At 42.9% G+C, this 18,606-nt stretch overlaps 1 protein-coding gene across 3 annotated transcripts in view; it reads right to left on the bottom strand.

The window, feature by feature from the left end:
• Positions 1 to 2,669: 2,669 nt before the first annotated feature.
• LOC107389476 (anoctamin-1) overlaps positions 2,670 to 18,606 on the bottom strand; it is a 75,856-nt gene continuing 59,919 nt past the window's right edge. For all 3 annotated transcript variants that reach the window (XM_054746505.2, XM_054746503.2, XM_054746504.2), the window contains 7 exons: positions 14,533 to 14,633; positions 13,447 to 13,589; positions 12,855 to 13,007; positions 12,727 to 12,779; positions 6,637 to 6,821; positions 6,399 to 6,504; positions 2,670 to 3,531 (listed from right to left, as the gene is read on the bottom strand). In XM_054746505.2, the coding sequence (XP_054602480.1) occupies positions 3,337 to 3,531; positions 6,399 to 6,504; positions 6,637 to 6,821; positions 12,727 to 12,779; positions 12,855 to 13,007; positions 13,447 to 13,589; positions 14,533 to 14,633 (936 nt within the window). In that variant the 3' untranslated portion in view covers positions 2,670 to 3,336. The remainder of the gene's footprint in view (positions 3,532 to 6,398; positions 6,505 to 6,636; positions 6,822 to 12,726; positions 12,780 to 12,854; positions 13,008 to 13,446; positions 13,590 to 14,532; positions 14,634 to 18,606) is intronic.

Genomic DNA, 18,606 nt, shown 5'->3' with positions numbered 1-18,606 from the left:
GAGTGAAGTAATGCGTAGTAACTCTGATATTGGGTTACGGCACTCTGATTTAGTAGCTCTCGAAGTTGGGGATGGGACCCACTTGGGGTCACAAACATGTAAGTGTGGAGTCCTGAAATCCTCTTGAGAAAAAAATGTAAATATCAGAAATGAAAACATCTCTAATGGCAACTAGGAAGGGACTACTTTTTATAAATCAAAGCAAATTGATAAAAGTAAAACATATTAGTCAATATATATTGGCTATTGATGTTTGTGTTCCCATTGCACAACTAACTCAGAAAAACAAATCTAGAGTATCTGAAGAAACCATGAGTCGGGGTGATAGGCCTCATACGTTGTAATTTTGTTGGTCAGAGGCTGAAAAGTTTGGGAACCACTGCTCTAAGTGATAAGTGAATATCATAGTTTTTTACACAGTTTTTTTTTATATTTTCTGTAAAGTTTGGTCTGCTGAGAATCTGTTAATATTTAAATTAAATAAAACATGTTTAGCGTAAAGCATGAGGTTTTGGTTAGTAACTGATTGGGAGAATAACAAATGACTGACTTGGATAGTGTTGATCAGGCAGAGCTTTGTTGCACAATGGCTTCAAACATATATAATAGTTAGTTTTTACGTAACCCATTGGATGAAATTACACAAACTGACTGAGCTCTAGTTAAGGCTCTTGCAATAGTTTGTGTATGTGTACGTGCACGGGGCGGCAGGATACAGTGGACCTTTGTCCTCCTCAGTTTGAAAATCCCATCTACGCCCCTGGATGTAACCCGGCGTTAATACTTTATTAAAGCCAAACGTACTACTAATTAGATTTCAAAAAGGCATGTTATTTACAAGTAGATCCTAGTGCATAAACATGCTGGTTGTTAGCTTTATTATAATGAGCTAATGACTCAATACTTACCTGAGCAAGAACAAGACGATGGTCATTTATCACCATGGAGTTGGAGTTGAAGATCATCCAGCTGCTTCAACCAATCCACTGTCATCTGGACAAAGCAGGCAGCACTGTCAGGGTCATGTTCTTTAATTTCTCCAGTGCATTTAACACAATCCAGCCTGATGTACTTTGCCAGAAACTCCAGAAGACACAGGTGGGGACCTCAACTATTGCCTGGATTAAAGACTACCTGACAAACAGACCACAGTTTGTGAGGCTGAAGAACTGCACATCAAACCAGGTGATCAGTAACATTGGAGCACCACAGGGGACTGTGCTCTCACCATTTCTTTTCACCCTGTACACCTCAGACTTCCAGTACAAATCAGAGACCTGTCATCTACAGAAATACTCGGATGACTCTGCAGTTGTCGGGTGTATCAGAGATGGACAGGAAGCTGAGTACAGAGAGCTGGTGGAGCGCTTTGTGGCATGGTGTGGAAACAATCATCTGACCTTGAACGTGAACAAAACAAAGGAGATGATTTTAGACTTCAGAAGAAACAGGGTGGAGTCAAACACTGTTTCCATCATGGGAGAAGAAGTGGAGGTGGTTGAGGAATACAAATACCTTGGAGTTAACCTGGACAACAGACTGGACTGGAGAAAGAACAGCGAAGCCGTTTACAAGAAGGGACACAGCAGACTGCACTTCTTGAGGACGCTTAGGTCCTTTAATGTCTGTAGCAAGATGCTGCAGATCTTCTACAAGTCTGTTGTTGAGAGTGTAATCTCTTCAGCCATCGTCTGTTGGGGTAGTAGCATCAGAAGCAGGGACCTGAAAAGGCTCAACAGCCTAATAAAAAAGGCTGGTTCTGTTCTGGGGACGACTGTGGAACCACTGGAGGAGATAATGCAAAGAAGGATTCTCCAGAGAATCAAGAAAATGATGGACAACCCTGAGCATTCTCTCCACAAGACTGTCCGACAACGGAAGAGTGTCTTCAGTCAGAGGCTTCTTCAGTTTCGCTGCAACACTGACCGCTACTGGAGATCCTTCCTGCCAGCAGCCATTGTAATATACAATACCTCTTTGATGACTTGATTATTATTATTATTCTGAGCTACTACAGCAATCAATTTCCCTCTGGGATTAATAAAGTATTTTTTAATGGAATTGAATTGAATTTAAAGCTTCTCTGGATCACTAAAGGTTAACCAACCTAAAATAAAACAGCTGCAGGCTTCCGGGCTTGTAAAAGGCTTTCGTTTGGTTTGCAGTGTGAAATGAGGAAGGCAGCACAAGGAAGTTTGTTACCGATTGCTTCAGCGCTGGATAAATCCTCCACAGTGTATGAAAAGTCAGACTTTTAAAACTATATGGGTCATGACCTAAAGGAAGATGTATACTCTGTGATATCACGTCTGTGCCAGCTCATTTAAAGCCTTGGTCAAATCGCTCTCATGATCCATCGCATCATGTTTTGTAGAGAAGCAAAACAATTCCTGTCTACCGTTTGAGTTCACACGACTGCAGAGTCACGTGGGTGAAACTCAGGAATGGGCCTTGATTCAGCTGTTCTAAAACCGATGGGTGATGACGTAAAGGGACCAATGGTGCTTGTGCTCAGCAGCATCATCTCTGTCAGCAGCAGCTGCGGCTACAATGTAGCTCATCACCACCAGGAGGTGAATGAGTGTGTGAGTGACTGTTTGTGTTATAAAGTGCCTTGGGGGGTTCTAGAACTCTAGAAGGTGCTTTAACAAATACAGGCTGAGTGAAAGTTATGGAATAAGGACAGTCTTTATTTTTGATTTCCTCAGTTTGACTCATTTCCATTTTAGAAACTATGAAATGAAATTTTGTCACAACTGAATCAAACATGCTGCAAAAAAGTTTCTGGAATCTGGACCTGGATCTGGGGTAGGTCTTTGAGATGTTTTGCTGTGAAGACCTGATGAATAAATAACTGATTTACATGTCTGTGAGGTTCTGAGGGTTGTGATGGATGCTGGCGTGCTCAGATCCTTCCTGCCAGTGCTGAAGAAAACCAGCTTTTAATGGAAACATGTTCTACTTCTCGCTATTGCAGCAGTGATGTTCATGTTGTGTTTCTGAGAAAGAACGACGTAACTAGACAGGACCATAGGAACAGGAAATTCTACGTTTTATTACCAGCAGCATGGTGGTTAGTCAACAGATGCATACAGTTTACACTCTCACGTGTTGAGTGTGGACACGGTTCACGTTACTAGAAAATTTGACTTGTAAATTTGTAAAAAAAGAAAAGAAAAGAAAAAAGTAACTGTTACTTGAGTAGTTTTTGACACTGGCAACTTCCCTTTAAGCACAGTTAGCTGCTGTCACACCCCATAACCCAGCTGCTCTGTCAGTGGCTGGAATGTTGCAGACATGACTGAATAATTTGTTTTTGTTGATGTCAGCAAGTTTTCAATTGTTGTTGTTCCTGTAGGTCTTCTTGGTGCCGGATGAAGCCCCCCTCTCAGGCACTCTGGTCTTGTCTCGGTCTTCTTTCATCACCAGGTCGACCAGGAGAGTGTTCTCTTTGTGAATCTGCAGACTGATGTCTTTGGGGATGTCTGGGATTAGCCAGTCAACAACCTCATTCATCAGCAACACAACGTTCTGCCAAGATAAACCAAAGGTTCTCTTCTAATCATCATCATTTAAAGTCGTGCTTCTAACATGGTGACACAGAAGGCTAATAGTCAGTAATGATCACCTCACCTTTACACATGTCTGCATTTCTGTAAGTACATGCCAGTGCAGCTGTTGTTGCAGCACGTGCTTTATTAATAAAAGTGGACTGGAAACCTCAAACCAAAACAGCCTGGACACAAATTCAAGATGCTGGTAGTCCAGTCACAGCATGCTGGTCTGTCTGCGGTAGGACTAGGAAACTGTTCATCATGTAAACGTAAAATTAATACAACCATGTCTTGAAAGGATTTAAAAAATGCATCCAAAGACGGTTGAGAAGGCTTGTGCCAGGCTCACGTCACCCCATGCCTTTGCAGAACCTCTCTCAGAGTTCTGGTTTTTAGGGCTTAACATGGACAGACTTGCATACGTATGTGGTATTCATACCTTAAAAGGTAGTAAACATTAACTACTATCTTAATAAAAGTGTGTGCCAACCAAAAAGTTTACAGCACCTCTTCTTCATTCAAAAGTGTCTCCAAGTCAAGTTCTGTATGGTTCCTCTTCATCCCCACACATCTGGTGAACATCACAGATCCAGGAGATGTTTGCTTATTTAAAAGGGGGCATGTCAAGGGGAGGTCACTTCCACATATGCTCAGATCCACATGGACATGTTTGGTATACCGCCTGGTGCAGGCTGAACTTCCTTATACAAACTGATTAATGTCACCGGTCGGATTTTTATGCGACACGTTTGCACCAGCTGGTCCAGATGAGTGGTACACCTCTGTCTGACCTGAGGACCAGACTGAGTTCTCACCTTGTTAATCCCAACAGATACAACAGCTGAACAGGCATATCCTGTCTGACCATCCCTTCTGAGCTGAAAGGCTGATTATAGAAACGGTCTCTGCCTCCCTTCCACGCTGTCTGGTGTTTTTGTGCCCTCTGGTGTTCGTTTCATTCATTCACACTTGAGCCAACTGAACTGCTCCAAAATGGTAACTATAAGAATGCATCGCCTCTTAATGTTTATAAAATATATAAAAAATAGTAAAAATAAATTTGATTTGATATTAAACTTCCTTGTTAATGGGTATTTAAATATTTTATTTCACCTGTCTGATAGAGAGGTAAACACCAACAGAGACCTGGTTTGATACCTTGTGAATGAAAACGTTTGCGAGTTCAGCTGACAGATGAACCTGAAACGTCTGGCCTGCCGGACGCTGTCTACACAGAGAACAGTTCCCATAAGGAAGCATGGGGCTGGCTGCTCGGGCTAGAACACTGATTCATGCTCATCATTTAAAAGTTCCCGTTCCCCACATGAATGTTTCAGAAATGTTCAAGTAAACATACTCTGCAACACGATTAGTCATGCAGCACTGAGCATGAAGTCAAACAGTGCAGTGTTGCAACGTTAGCTTAAGTACATTTAGCGATGGGTACCGAATTCGGTACTTTTTAAGGTACCGACCGAAATCCATAGTACCGACTGAGCACCGATTCACGTCATTTGAAACGGTGCCTCGTTTCGGTCCCCGGCCTTCATAATGAGAACTTGCCAAGACAGCTGCGCATGCGCAAGAGCGTTACGTCGTCGGTCACTGCGAGCCAGTTGTAAACAGAGCAGCATGGTAGCAAGAACGCACGCTAAAGCTTGGGTCCACTTCACGAAATGTGATGGGTAACTGGGTGATGATGAAACCAGCGACAACGATCTAAGTGAGACATCCTCATCTTAGTCTGCTCCGGTAGGTAAATAAAATGTTTAAGATAATGTTAGCTTGATATGTTAGCTTCCGTTTCGCTAATGGTGCGTTCGCTTTCTCCTCGGAACTCCAAATTTCTGACTAGAAGAATGTGAACACGCTCTAAAGTTTGGCTTCACTTTACTAAATGCGACGGGTGATTGGTTGAAGATGAAACCAGTGACAATGATCTAAGTGAGACATCTTCATCTTAATCTGCTCCAGTAGGTAAATAAAATGTTTAAGATAATGTTAGCTTGATATGATAGCTTCCGTTTCGCTAATGGTGCGTTCGCTTTCTCCTCGGAACTCCAAATTTCTGACTAGAAGAACATGAATGCGCTCTAAAGTTTGGCTTCACTTTACTAAATGGGACGGGTGATTGGGTGAAGATGAAACCAGTGACAATGATCTAAGTGAGAGGCATCATCATTTTAATCTGCTCCAGCAGCTAAATAAACTGTTTAAGATAACATTAGCTTGATATGTTAGCTTCCATTGCCACCATTGTTATCAGCTAATGGTGCGTTCGCTTTCTCCTCGGAAATTCTAACTTCCCAGAAGGAAAAATCAATTCAAAAAGGACGGCAAAAGGAATGAATATACACAGTAAATTTAGTTCACAGTAAAGATGTTTGCTTCAGTTTAATTATCAGCTTATGAAACTACAAGGACGATGTTAAAATACAAACAGTTGAATGTTATTTATCGTGATATTTATCAAATATGGTTATCAATGGAGAAAAAAATATATTTTATTATAAAAGAGAATTAAAATAATAAACACTCAAAAGTATCAAAAATTGGTACCGTTAAGTACCGGTATCGATTCCTAGGTACCGGGAATTAGTATCGAATCGATTCAAATGTCAAAGGTACCCATCCCTAAGTACAATACATCATCTTCTCAGTAAGAGAAGGATTAACAACATGTCCATGCTGCCATTTTACCAGAAGCGACACACATCGGCCACGCCATTCACAGGAACAAACGAGGCATAAACTCTGTTAAACGATATCATTCAAAACCAAACTGCTGCTACTTTTACTCTGATTGGTTTTTGGTATTATTGTTTACAACTCAGTTCACACTACCTGAAAAACAATAACAAAGGCCAGTCGCACAGCCAGCACCGCCCAGAACTCCTTGGAGATTTCATACGGTGAGGGAGACCAAGGAGGTTCTCTGTAGTCTTTATACCTTTAAGACAAAATGACAACAGGATTTACATGCTTACACAATCCCAACGCATGTATGTGTACACTCACGGGTGGTAAACGTTATTGTATTACTGCACCTGTGGAAATTAGTTAGGGAAGATTGATTTCCTACCTGCAAACTTCAACAGGATACCCAAGATGTAACGGATCCATGGTTTCTTTGCCATGCTCGAAATGACTGACATTAAAGTAGGACAGTGTGTGGTTGACAAATCCATGCAAGGAGCCATCAGGACTGTACATATACTGGTAGACCATTCTGGGGATGAAGTCTGAAGTGAAGGAGATGACAAATGCCTAAAAGAAAGTAACAGAAGTTCAATCTTTTATTGTTCTCACCAAGAAAAAAGCCATCAAAAATACTGTTTGCAATTCAGATGTTTTTTCCGCATTTATTAAGCTTTGCAGTAAACAGTTAATGAGGACGCATTGTGCAAATGTGACTTTTTGCATCAGTTTGTGACGCCATGGTTGGTTTGGGTCAGGGAGTTTTAGGCTCTTAAAGAGCAGGTCAACCCCCATCACTATCTCACTCCACCCACTCTTCCTGTTTCAAAACTGTGCCTAATGGAGGGGCGGCCTGGCGGACCAAGAGGGCGGGGCTGCAGCAGTGAGCGGAAGCACTACCGTTGGGTGAAAATGGACAAGCGACTCCTGGTTGCATACCAATGTCAGTGAGGTATTACAGCGGGACTACTAAGATGATGGAGGTGATTTATGTAGTCTTGTGGATTTAGAACGACACAGCCGATTCTCGGAAGTGAATCTGAGGTGAATTAAGCTTCAGACATGAAAGGGTAGCAACAACGACTGAGCGTTGGCCAGGTGAGTCAGCAGTCTCTTTATGGGCTATCTGACAGCCACATCAGAAACACTTGTTACATCAAAATCACTGCTTAGCCAATAAACAACGACTAATTTAGATTCAAATGTAGAGCAGACTTTTTACCTAAAGAGGGCGCCACACTGACGGTTTACTTGGGGTTTACAAGTTGACTTGGGGGTGACTTGCTCTTTAAGCTCCTGCCCTAGACTGACTGACACTGTGGGATGAATGAAGACAGAAAGCCAGCAACAGTTGGCAAAACTCTGTGGTGTGTGTAATCCACTTTGAGGCAGACTGCTTTTGTTTCTGCTGAGTAGCTGGACTCGTGAGGGTCAGAACACCATCTGGAACCTTGGACATTATACAGCAGGATTAGCTAGCAAACTATCCGAAGAGCTGTACACACTCTTCGTGTCAGATCAGCAGAAGAGGGAGATGTAGGCAGGGACAGGCTTACATGATGTTTTCTCCACTGCATTCAGACCTATGATTAATCACACATGTGGGAAGCCACTGCTGGCTGATTCTACCCACCAATCAGAGGTTCCCTCTACAGGTAGGTGTGAACTTCAACTGGCCCAGGTGTGAAAGCCCCATAAAAGTGCAGATCATTGATCATGAAGGACAGAGCCTAAGTGATTTCTGGATTTAAACCATCTGAAGGTGACACAAAGCTTTAATTATAACACTGTTGGTAGAGAAAGAAATATGGCCATAATTCCCCATTTCTACTGTGAAAAATGCCCAGCCTATAAAGAGAGGGGTGGGCATGGCCACAAGCAGCTTGTTTTCATAGGCCCAATTCCAACACTCGCATGTTCACACATGTGCCCTTCAATTGCACAATCCCGGCCGGGGGTGTGAGTGTGTAGGGTGTCCTGACTCTGTCGTGCAAGTGCTGATCACACTTTTTTACCCTTCACCCAAGTCTGTATCGATGCAGACTTGAGTGAAGGGTATCACCCACAATCCATTGCTGTGGGAGAAAAGGCTCAAGTGCCTTTTCTGAAAATGTGTATTTCCAATCAAAGTAGTTCATTTTAGGACAATTAATTGATGCTCTGAATGTTTTAGACAAAGCAGCAATGAAGGTAAATTAATTTCAAATAATTGTTTGGTTGTTTGTTTGAAAGTTGTTAATAAAGTTTTTTATTTAAAAAAGTGGCAAAGGACCAGCATCCTGGCATCCCTATTCGATGACAAAATGCTCTTTTTCCCAATTCAGCAATTATTTGCACACTTGTGTACCACATGCTCGAAGCCTTACTGCACACGTCCTCCACGTGCATTTCACAGAAGACCGTAGGGCGCAGTCTTCTGTTGGGGTGTGTGTGTAACGGAATGAAATGACTGTTTTCCACCTAAAAGCCCCCCCCCCCCCCCCCAGCAAGAACTAAGCTGCATGAGACTGCCTCAAGGTCTCATGCATTTGCTTCCTTTCCAGCTCAAGAGAAGAATGAAGACAAAGGACTCTTTCCTTTTAATAAATCAAAGAACTCTATTTTTAATAAAGCTAATCAAACAAAGTGTTAGTCAATAATATAATGTTGACCGATCTGTGAAATGGCAATGTTATGATTAGTAAGTTTAATAAGTAATATGACTTTAATCTAGCTGCACTAGACATGCTGATGACACGTAAGGTAAATGCATGACACATTGCTTTTACTCGTCCAATCAGAACCTTCTTTTCTGAAGTGTGGCATAGTCTCTGTGGTGTTTATAAATCTGTCCAACTTTGATTTGACCATAAATCAAAACATCCAGATTAATAAAACCAGTCCCCACGCCATCTTAGTTCAGTTCTCTGAGTTCACTGCAGTTCACTGCATGCTAAGCGAAGTATCGGACCGGCCACCTGGACTTCCTTTTTAAGCAAACCAACAAGCTGGATAAATTCTGTTGTATTTTACCAACCAAGCAACGGTTCCTTTCAGAATAAAAGCTGAACTCATTGACCCTCCAGGTCCATCTGACGCTGTCAACCAACTGTCGCTTTTTACCTGGAGACAAATCAAAGACTAGTCTGTCGTACTGCTGATGCTGTTTCATCGGCTCCGGTACCGAAAGGGGGGTCTGAGGACCTGGCAGTCTGGATCTGTACGGAGGTCTCATCCTGAAGGGTATGTGTGGAACGACAAAATGGCGTCTCATGTGTTCATGAAACTCTGATCATAGCTTAAGAGCAAAACATCACTTCATCACTCAGACTTGCTTCTCTGGATACGAGAGTTCTGATGACATCACTCACACATACGCCATTCATCTCACGTCTCATTCACACCAAGATTCATTCATCACTTAGAGTTTAGAGTTAGTCTTGTTTAAAATTGTTTAGAAATAAATCTTCTTAAACGTTTTAAAGGTGACTCTCTCTTCTCTTGTCTCTCAGTTAATACGAAGTGTTACATAATCCCTGCAATAAAAAGTTCCAGTGTTCTGGTTAAAAGTACCTAAAGATCCATAAGAATGATTTCATATTTACTATGGAATCTCATGTCTTAAGGTTCGTTAAATAAATGTAAATTAACCCTTTACATGTGCGAACGCAGAACGTGGCTCATTCTGGTAGGTGCTGAATGGAGCAGCTGATTTCAGTGTGTGAGACGGTAAAATGACGTCACTTTAAAAACGACATCACTTGCCCTTTAGTACACATGAGGAATGAGACGATTGCTTCTCTGCAGCTTCCAGCTGGAGGGAAGGTTAAGACTAATGTTTGTGTAAATGCACCAAGCTCAGATTAAAATGCCTTCTTTAATTAATTGAATAAAAATATTACAAGTAAAAATAAACATTCTAGTTTCAGAATATTACAACATATATATGGTTAATTCACCATAATCTAGATGGAAGCACATCCTGGTTTGATTAGTATTTTTTATTTATATTTTAAATTGTGCTGTGAAGAGATCAAAATAATTGAGGGATTAATTATGATGTGTAATTAATTAATCTCATCAATCTCATTTTAATCTCACCTACAATTGCTAAGAAAAGCCCTCACCTTGAGGCATTTTCATTCAAATGAATTATGAAATGAAGTGGTTAATTGTGTTTCACAGACTGGAACAGATGCATGCAGCCATTTTACATCTTTTGTCCAATCAGAAGCTGTATTTATGAGGCTTACTTAACGAGGTCATTTTCTATGCAAATTTACTGATTTTAAAGAACAACCTGATGGGAAAACAAGCAAACTCTGACCTGGTGTAAGAACATGTTGGACACAACCGGTGAGTAACACGGTGAAGTTATCACACACACACACACACACACACACACACACACACACACACACACACACACACACACACACACACACACACACACACACACACACACTGTTATGACCACTGCGTTCCTGAGCTCTATTTTAAAACACCGCACCAGGGACAGCTCCTCGCTCTGGCCCCGCTGAGACATGATCAGCACCATGGAGAGAGGCACGCCGAGACTCACCCTTCCCGCCGGCCCGCTGACACCAGCTGGGGACAATCAGTGCTCATCAGGACTTCTTATAAAGGAAGACGAGACGCGGAGGACGTGGGGATGTGTAGAGGTGAAGGATGTGAAGTGTAGAGGTGAAGGTGCGGGACGGAAAAGACAAAAAGCGAAGAGAGCGCTTGAGTGGTCAGAAGGAGCGAGAACGCAGAACGGAAGAGGAGTCACAGAGTTCGGGAGTTTAGAAGAAGGAGCGCAGAACGGAACAGAGAAGCGAAAGCCGAGTAGAAGCGGTGTTCCGGAAGAGAATTGCAGCCGGAGATCGTGGAGACGAATTACATACACGATCCGTGGATTACCTGAACAAGAGAAGACGGATAACACGGGGATCTTTTCCTGGAGGAGAACCATCCGCTCAGAGAGAGAGAGAGACCGAGAGAACAGGAGAGTGTGAGACGCCGACCACGTTAGGAGCAGCACGGGACCGAAAGGAGGACAACATACCCAAGGGAGGGTATTATACGAGTGTGGGGCCTTGCCCAGAGTTTTAGTTATATTTTTAAGAGACTAGTTTAAACAGACCTCTGGCTTTATTATTTTCAAGGACCAGTTTTCACCTGCCAGGGATACTTTTAGTTAAATAAACTCCTTTTGACTTTTATTGTCCTCGTGTTTGGTCCCACCACACTTGTGTTGCCCCTCTTGGTAATCCTAGGCCTGGAGGGGTGTAACACACGCACACGCACGCACACACACCTACTGTGACCACTCTTGAGGGTGACGAAGCAGCATTGGTTCACATGTCCTGATGTCTGGGTGTTGGCTTGACAATTTGCTTACCTTCAAACCTCATGGAGAATCTTGTGAAGAAGCTGAAGTTAAGACTGAGTTTTTATTTTCAAAACAACTAATTTCTCCTTAACCCTCTGGAGGCAGGCGTTGCAGATGTGCAACGTTAAAACCTACCTACCTGGATACTCCACACACGTGTTTCATGAGCATGTTATAACTCAGAAGTTCTCCTGAAGGACTTAGTAGTTCGTCCTTTTATCAAAACTTATTTTGAGCCTGAGAGGGTTAATGCAAAGAAGCTACTGGTTTCTGCAACATTTTTTCTGTGCTCGATTATTATATGAATGCTTCTGCTTTGATTTCACACTGTGAACGTGCTGCTCTGAGGTTCCTCTCTGAGTTATACCCTCAGGTGGGACGGCCTGCTTTAACCAGCAGGAGGAGCACTCACTCATACAGATTTATATATAACTCACTCCGACTGCTGCTTTCTCACATACGTTCCCTTCTAGTCACTATTCTCTTCATCTGCAAGATGATTTGTTGCTCACTGCCCTACATGCACTGGACTTGGCTAAAGAGCTTTGGTCCACTCAGCACCCTCAGCTTGGAATGAGCTGCAGGCCGACTGGAACATGACGGAGTTTATTTCGTTGAGTGTTTTAAAATCTAAACTAAGACGTCATGAACAGCACCATGACATGTAACTGTTTCATTTAGTTTGCTTACCGTTTGTGTTTTTAATTGTGAAACATTTCTAACTGGGTGAACTGCTTGCTACTGCCAGTCTTGACCTTGGAACAGATTTTTAATCTCAATGGGATTTTCTTCCTGGTTAAATAAAATCAAGAGTAAAATCTTTTCTCATACGGATGTTTTCAAATGACTTACTGGATCATCAGTGGCATTTAACCATGATGTTGTCGGGGTGTTTTTGAAATTTCTCATTCTTGAAAAGGACATTTTTCATATAATTCTCATTTTTACATCTCATCTCTGCAACTCGCCTGCCCTTCCCTCTGCGCCCACATGCAGGAACAGTAAAGTTGTAGATTCGCAGCTAGATTCATGCTGTTAAACATAGCCCACTAGATTCCTGCAGATATGTGTGTGTGGGAATCTTGATGCTTTTTTACTTACATTGATGATGACAGCGACTAATGCCACTCCTCTCAGTATGCTGTACCATATACCTGGCAACAGAAAAGGAAACATTAGCAGATCAACATCACTCATTGTCACTAAAACGTTCTTATAACCAGACCCACCTATGTCCTTGGCTCGTGTGGCCACTGGCCGGCGCAGCTCTGTCACAAATTTCTTAGCATCAAGCCGAATTTCAATGATGTTGTTGAGCAGCGCGAAGAGTGGAGCGAGTGGGAAGGATGCCACAAACAACGTGACAAAACCAAACTGGATGACTATGAAACAGAAACATGAATCCCACTGAGTTCAGCGCCATTTTTGTAGATAATTCACAACCAAAACTCTCCCCAAAATAGAAAACAAACATGGTTCCTCCTGAGTTCAAGACTCAACAACTCTGGTCAAAGCCAGTTTCTGACATTCAGGAGGAAGATGTTGGACCTGTTGGAGGAGATGGTCTAGCTCTGGTTACACTGACTGCTATCCAATGAAGGTAAGCTACCACCTACACCCATTTCAAACAGATTTAACCAAGAATTAAAGTCTGCACAAACTAGAGGATGACTCAAGGATATTGTCAAGTGGGGAAAACTGTGTAAGAAAAGCATAAACAAAAAATACCAATAAAACAAAAGCGAGTCAAACACTGAAACAGTAGTCAACAGTATTCAAGTTGTTATTGTTGTTTGTGCAATAATGTCACGTGTTACTGACTCATTTCCATATATTCTGGCACTAATCCAGCAAATGGTTCCAGGAAGTGATCGCTTTCGTATCTGTGCAGCTTCTTCTTCCTCTCCTCTTCAATAAAAGATCCTTGCTTTGAGCGAAGATAGCGAATCAGCTTCTTAAACTTGCTGAGGAACACACACACACACACACACACACACACACACACACACACACACACACACACAGACAAGGACAAAGTGAATGCATACAGTTGTTCTTGGTCATGTAAATTACGTTCTTAGAATGAAGTTTTATTTAGAACCACTGATGATGGACAATTCTGATCGTCATGTCCAGACAGTGAATCATCAGCGTAGACTGATCAGTCAGACACTTCTTCAGATCTGCTGCAACATAAACAGCTACTGAAATCGCCCCTCCCCATAGCTAGAACCATCTAGAAAAGCTCTTTTTATAATCTTAAATGAGTTTCTACAGCGTCTAAATTCCCTTTGGCTTAATAAAGTATCTCTGAATCCAAGTCATTGTCGCTGTTGTGATTCAGCACATGAATAAACAGAATTAATTTGAGTTTATATCCAGAGAGGTTTGGGGTACACTCAAAGACTGCAAGGTGCCGACCAAGGTACTGTGGCTGCAGAAGAAGCCCAAATCATCAGTCTTCTTCTACCATGCTGACAGATGGTTGTTTTCTTGTACTCGAGGTTAGAGTTTAATAACTTAAGAGCCTCAGAAATAACTGATCATTTTTATTATAAGCTGAACTTCAAAACTTTGGAACTGAGAGGGGGGATACGTTCTGACAGGGAGGTACTTTGTAGTAACAGAATGTAGGAACATAAATGAACTGATAGTGTTGAATATATGAAAAATGTAAAAATACGTTTTGGGAAGACAGTTTCTCTCAGCATTGTGTGAAAAACACTAAACCATGTTGAGACTCATGGATGATAACCTCTTGCTATGTTAGCGTTTGAATGCGTGTGTGAGTGGGGGAGTGACTGGATGAAAGGGCTTCGGGGGCTCATAGAACTCTTGAAAGAGCTTTACAAACACAAGCCTTTCAACGTTCGGTGGTAAATGTTTAATTATCTGGGTTGTACTTACGGAATTCCAATCTCAAAAAGGTTGTTCTGAATGAGTTGCTTTCCCAACATAATGATGCTCAGCTGGATACACAGCTCCATTAGACAGGCTCCATGAGCACACTGTAAAGAGGAATCACAGTAAGAAAAGCTAAACCTCAGCAGCAGGAAAACAGCTGGAGCTTAAAACAGAAAGTAAAAAACATGAAAACAAACATCGCTAAAACAGTGTTACAAAAAGTTCTCAGGCAGGATACGGTTCTCATACTCAAACACTTGTAGTTTGTTCTCGTATCTATAATGTTCTTGGATATCATACCATACCATACCATACCATACCATACCATACCAGTCAGTGACTTGATGCAACCTGCTGGGTTCCTTGTATTGGAAAAAAATTTTCTGATTGGCTTAATGAACTGACCTGAATTGGAATTTTTACTTTGTGAAGTGCCTTGAGACGACTCTTGTCGTGATTTGGCGCTTCATAACTAAACGTGAATTGAATTGAATTGTTGGTGTTTATAGAAACTAAATGTATCTGCAGGACTTTAGGCCCAGGGCAGAGCTTCATGACTGTTATTAATGACATCATGCATATTATTATGTTTTTTACACTAATCAGAAAAATGTAATGTTCACAGACATCCAAACCTTAGATAACTTTAAATAAAATAAATATTAAAATGAAAAAAATATTTTTTTTATTAAGTTATCTGTGAACACTCTTTATATTTGATGATGCCCAGCTTAAGCAGACATCTGCTTATTTCTATAACAGAGCTGAGCTGTGGGGTAAATATTCAGACTTTTTAAATCTTATGTTCTATCACGTGCTGTGGGTTTATTGTATTCATTAACTTATTAATTATAATATTATAAATAACAGGTCACTGTCTGTGCATAGAAAGAGTTTCTAGGAAGTAAAGCTTTGTTGGCAGCAGCTCACCTGTTCCTTCCACACTGACAGCAGGTGATCAACAGAGATGTGACTGAACACCGGCCCGGAAAAACAAAAAGATGACTAAAACACCGACCAGACTGGCCCACGAGGAATTTCCCCAGACAGATACTGGTTACCCCTGCCGTCCCTGTTAGACTGGAGCTGCGCATCATTTAACTCTGGTTGTGACACCAGAGCTCGGCTCGGTTTGCACTTATTAGTGCCACTTTATTCTACATGTGGGATGTCAGTTCCCAATAAACATTGGCCCGATGCCAACGTGGTGTCCACGTCCGAAAATTGTCATGGTAGCACAGGACTGGCAGACCGGGGTGGTGGTCCCCTTATTTAAAAAGGGGGGACCTGAGGGTGTGTTCCAACTACAGGGGGATTACACTCCTGAGCCTTCCTGGTAAGGTCTATTCAGGGGTTCTGGAGAGGGGGGTCTGTCGGATTGTTGAATCTCAGATTCAGGAGGAGCAATGTGGTTTTCGTCCTGGCCGTGGAACACTGGACCAGCTCTATACCCTTACAGGGATCCTGGAGGGTGCGTGGGAGTTTGCCCAACCAGTCTACATGTGTTTTGTGGATTTGGAGAAGGTGTTTGACCGCGTTCCTTGGGGGGCACTGTGGGACCCTGTGGGGGGTTCTCCGGGAGTATGGGTTACCAGGCCCTCTGATACGGGCTGTTAGGTCCCTGTATTGCTGGTGTCAGAGCTTGGTCCGCATTGCCGGCAGTAAGTCGGGCTCGTTCCCAGTGAGAGTTGGACTCCGCCAAGGCTGCCCTTTGTCACAGATTCTGTTCCTAACCTTTATGGACAGGATTTCTAGGAGCAGCCAAGGTGTGGAGGGCATCTGTTTTGGTGGCCTGAGGATCAGGTCTCTGCTTTTTGCAGATGATGTGGTCCTGTTGGCTTCATCAGAACATGATCTTCAACTTTCGCTGGAGCGGTTCACAGTCGAGTGTGAAGCAGCTGGGATGAGAATCAGCTCCTCTAAATCTGAGACCATGGTCTTGATTCGGAAAAAGGTAGAATGCCTTCTCCGGGTCAGGGATGAGGTCCTGCCCCAAGTGGAGGAGTTTAAGTATCTCGGGGTCTTGTTCACGAGTGAGGGAAAACTGGAGCGTGAGATCGATAGGCGGATTGGTGCTGCATCTGCAGTGATGCGGGCGTTGTACCAGTCTGTCAAAGTTAAAGTCCCATTAGTTGTCACAAACACACAGGTGTGTGTGCAAAATTTGTTCTCCGCATTTGACCCATCCCCTGGGGGAGCGGTGAGCTGCAGACACAGCCGCGCTTGGGAACTATTTGGTGGTTTAACCTCCCAATCCAACCCCTTAATGCGGAGTGTCAAGCAGGGAGGCATTGGGTCCCATTTTTTCAAAGTCTTTGGTATGACCCGACCAGGAATCGAACCCCTGATCTCCCAGTCTCAGGGCGGACACTCTACCACTAGGCCACTGTCGTGGTGAAGAGAGAGCTGAGTCAGAAGGCGAAGCTCTCGATTTACCGGTCGATCTACGTTCCTACCCTCACCTATGGTCATGAGCTTTGGGTAGTGACCGAAAGAACAAGATCACGTATACAAGCGGCCGAAATGAGTTTTCTCCGAAGAGTGGCTGGGCTCTCTCTTAGAGATAGTGTAAGAAGCACGGTCATTCGGGAGGGGCTCGGAGTAGACCCACTGCTCCTCTATATCGAGAGGAGCCAGTTGAGGTGGCTCGGGTATCTGGTCAGGATTCCTCCTGGACGCCTCCCTGGTGAGGTTTTCCGGGCACGTTCAACCAGGAGGAGACCTAAGGGTAGACCCAGGACATGTTGGAGTATGTCTCTCACCTGGCCAGGGAACGCCTTGGGATTTCCCCGGAGGAGCTGGCCCAAGTGGCTGGGGAGAGGGAAGTCTGGGCCTCTCGCCTTAGGCTACTGCCCCCGCGACCCGACTCCGGATAAGCGGATAAAAATGGATGGATGGATGTCCATGAATTTTAATGATACATTTTGATACCAAAAACGCAATTATTTTTGAACGGGGGAAACGTTATTTTAGATTTTGTGTGAAAATAAGTCCGGGACTACGAATGCGCTTCACCAAAGTGACATCATCAAACCAGACATGGAGAAAATGGCTGCAAGTTCAGCGAACTTTAAATCCTTCCTTCAGGGGGAAAGCACCACCATCGGGGGGGGGGGGGGGGGGGGGGGGGGTCAATTTTGTCCCCTGCACGCTATATTAAATCAAATGGTTGAGCACTAGGACCAAGAGTTCAGCTGCAATCTGATGTAAATGAGCTCTATTGATCAGATATTCAAAAACTAAGCGTAAAATGGTGACAATGAGCGGGAATGAAAATGACTAACAAGGTGAAAAAAATCTAATTATAACCTTTCAGCATCCCAGCTCTCTAGGGTACAGTCCGTATACCGGTAAATTTTCCGGGTATTCATTTGTGGAAATCTCTGAGATTTCTGAAAAAAATATTTGTCCTCCAACACCAGTCATCCACAGTGTGGCACGTGCTCCATTAAGGACCGCGTTTTGCGTAAAATCACTGCTGCTAGGCGTGCCGCGCGTGACCATCAGCTCAGGCAGAGGAGAAAATAAAAGAGAAGAGTTTTCTGACACCGCGCGGATTCCTGCAATGACTGACAGCTGCAGCAGCAGCTGTCCATCCGGTGGTTCAATGCTCCGACAGACAGGTAGATCCATGGAGGAGGAGAGACAACCAGTTATACGGATTGTGAGCAAACACAAGAAACAAAAAGTCAAAAAAGGAGTGTGCTTCACTTGAAAGTGGGCATGATGTTGGAAAAACAACAACTTTGTGAGCATAAAGTTTACGCCATAAAGACCCAGCTGCTCCTGATCATGAAACAGAAGAGATGATAATTCTGACTGGATGTGGACTGGAGATCAGATTTTACAGAAGCCCTGACTATTAGTTAAGACGTTTTTTGTTAAATGCATAAACCTTCACCTCTGTGTTATTAATTTTGGCTCATAGCCTTGCAATCCTTAGTGTTATTATTGGTGTGTACAGATAATTAGAGGAAAACATCCTACTAGCCTAAGTTTGCATGCTTACTGAGGGACAGAGAGAAAGACAGACGTTTTTATATATAATATATTATAATCATTTCATCAGTTGTTGTT

The sequence above is a fragment of the Nothobranchius furzeri genome, chromosome 14 (assembly GCF_043380555.1).
Source record: "Nothobranchius furzeri strain GRZ-AD chromosome 14, NfurGRZ-RIMD1, whole genome shotgun sequence".
NCBI classification, from domain to species: domain Eukaryota; kingdom Metazoa; phylum Chordata; class Actinopteri; order Cyprinodontiformes; family Nothobranchiidae; genus Nothobranchius; species Nothobranchius furzeri.
Note: the sequence above shows the minus strand (reverse complement) of the source record. Positions and strands in the feature narration are given on the sequence as shown.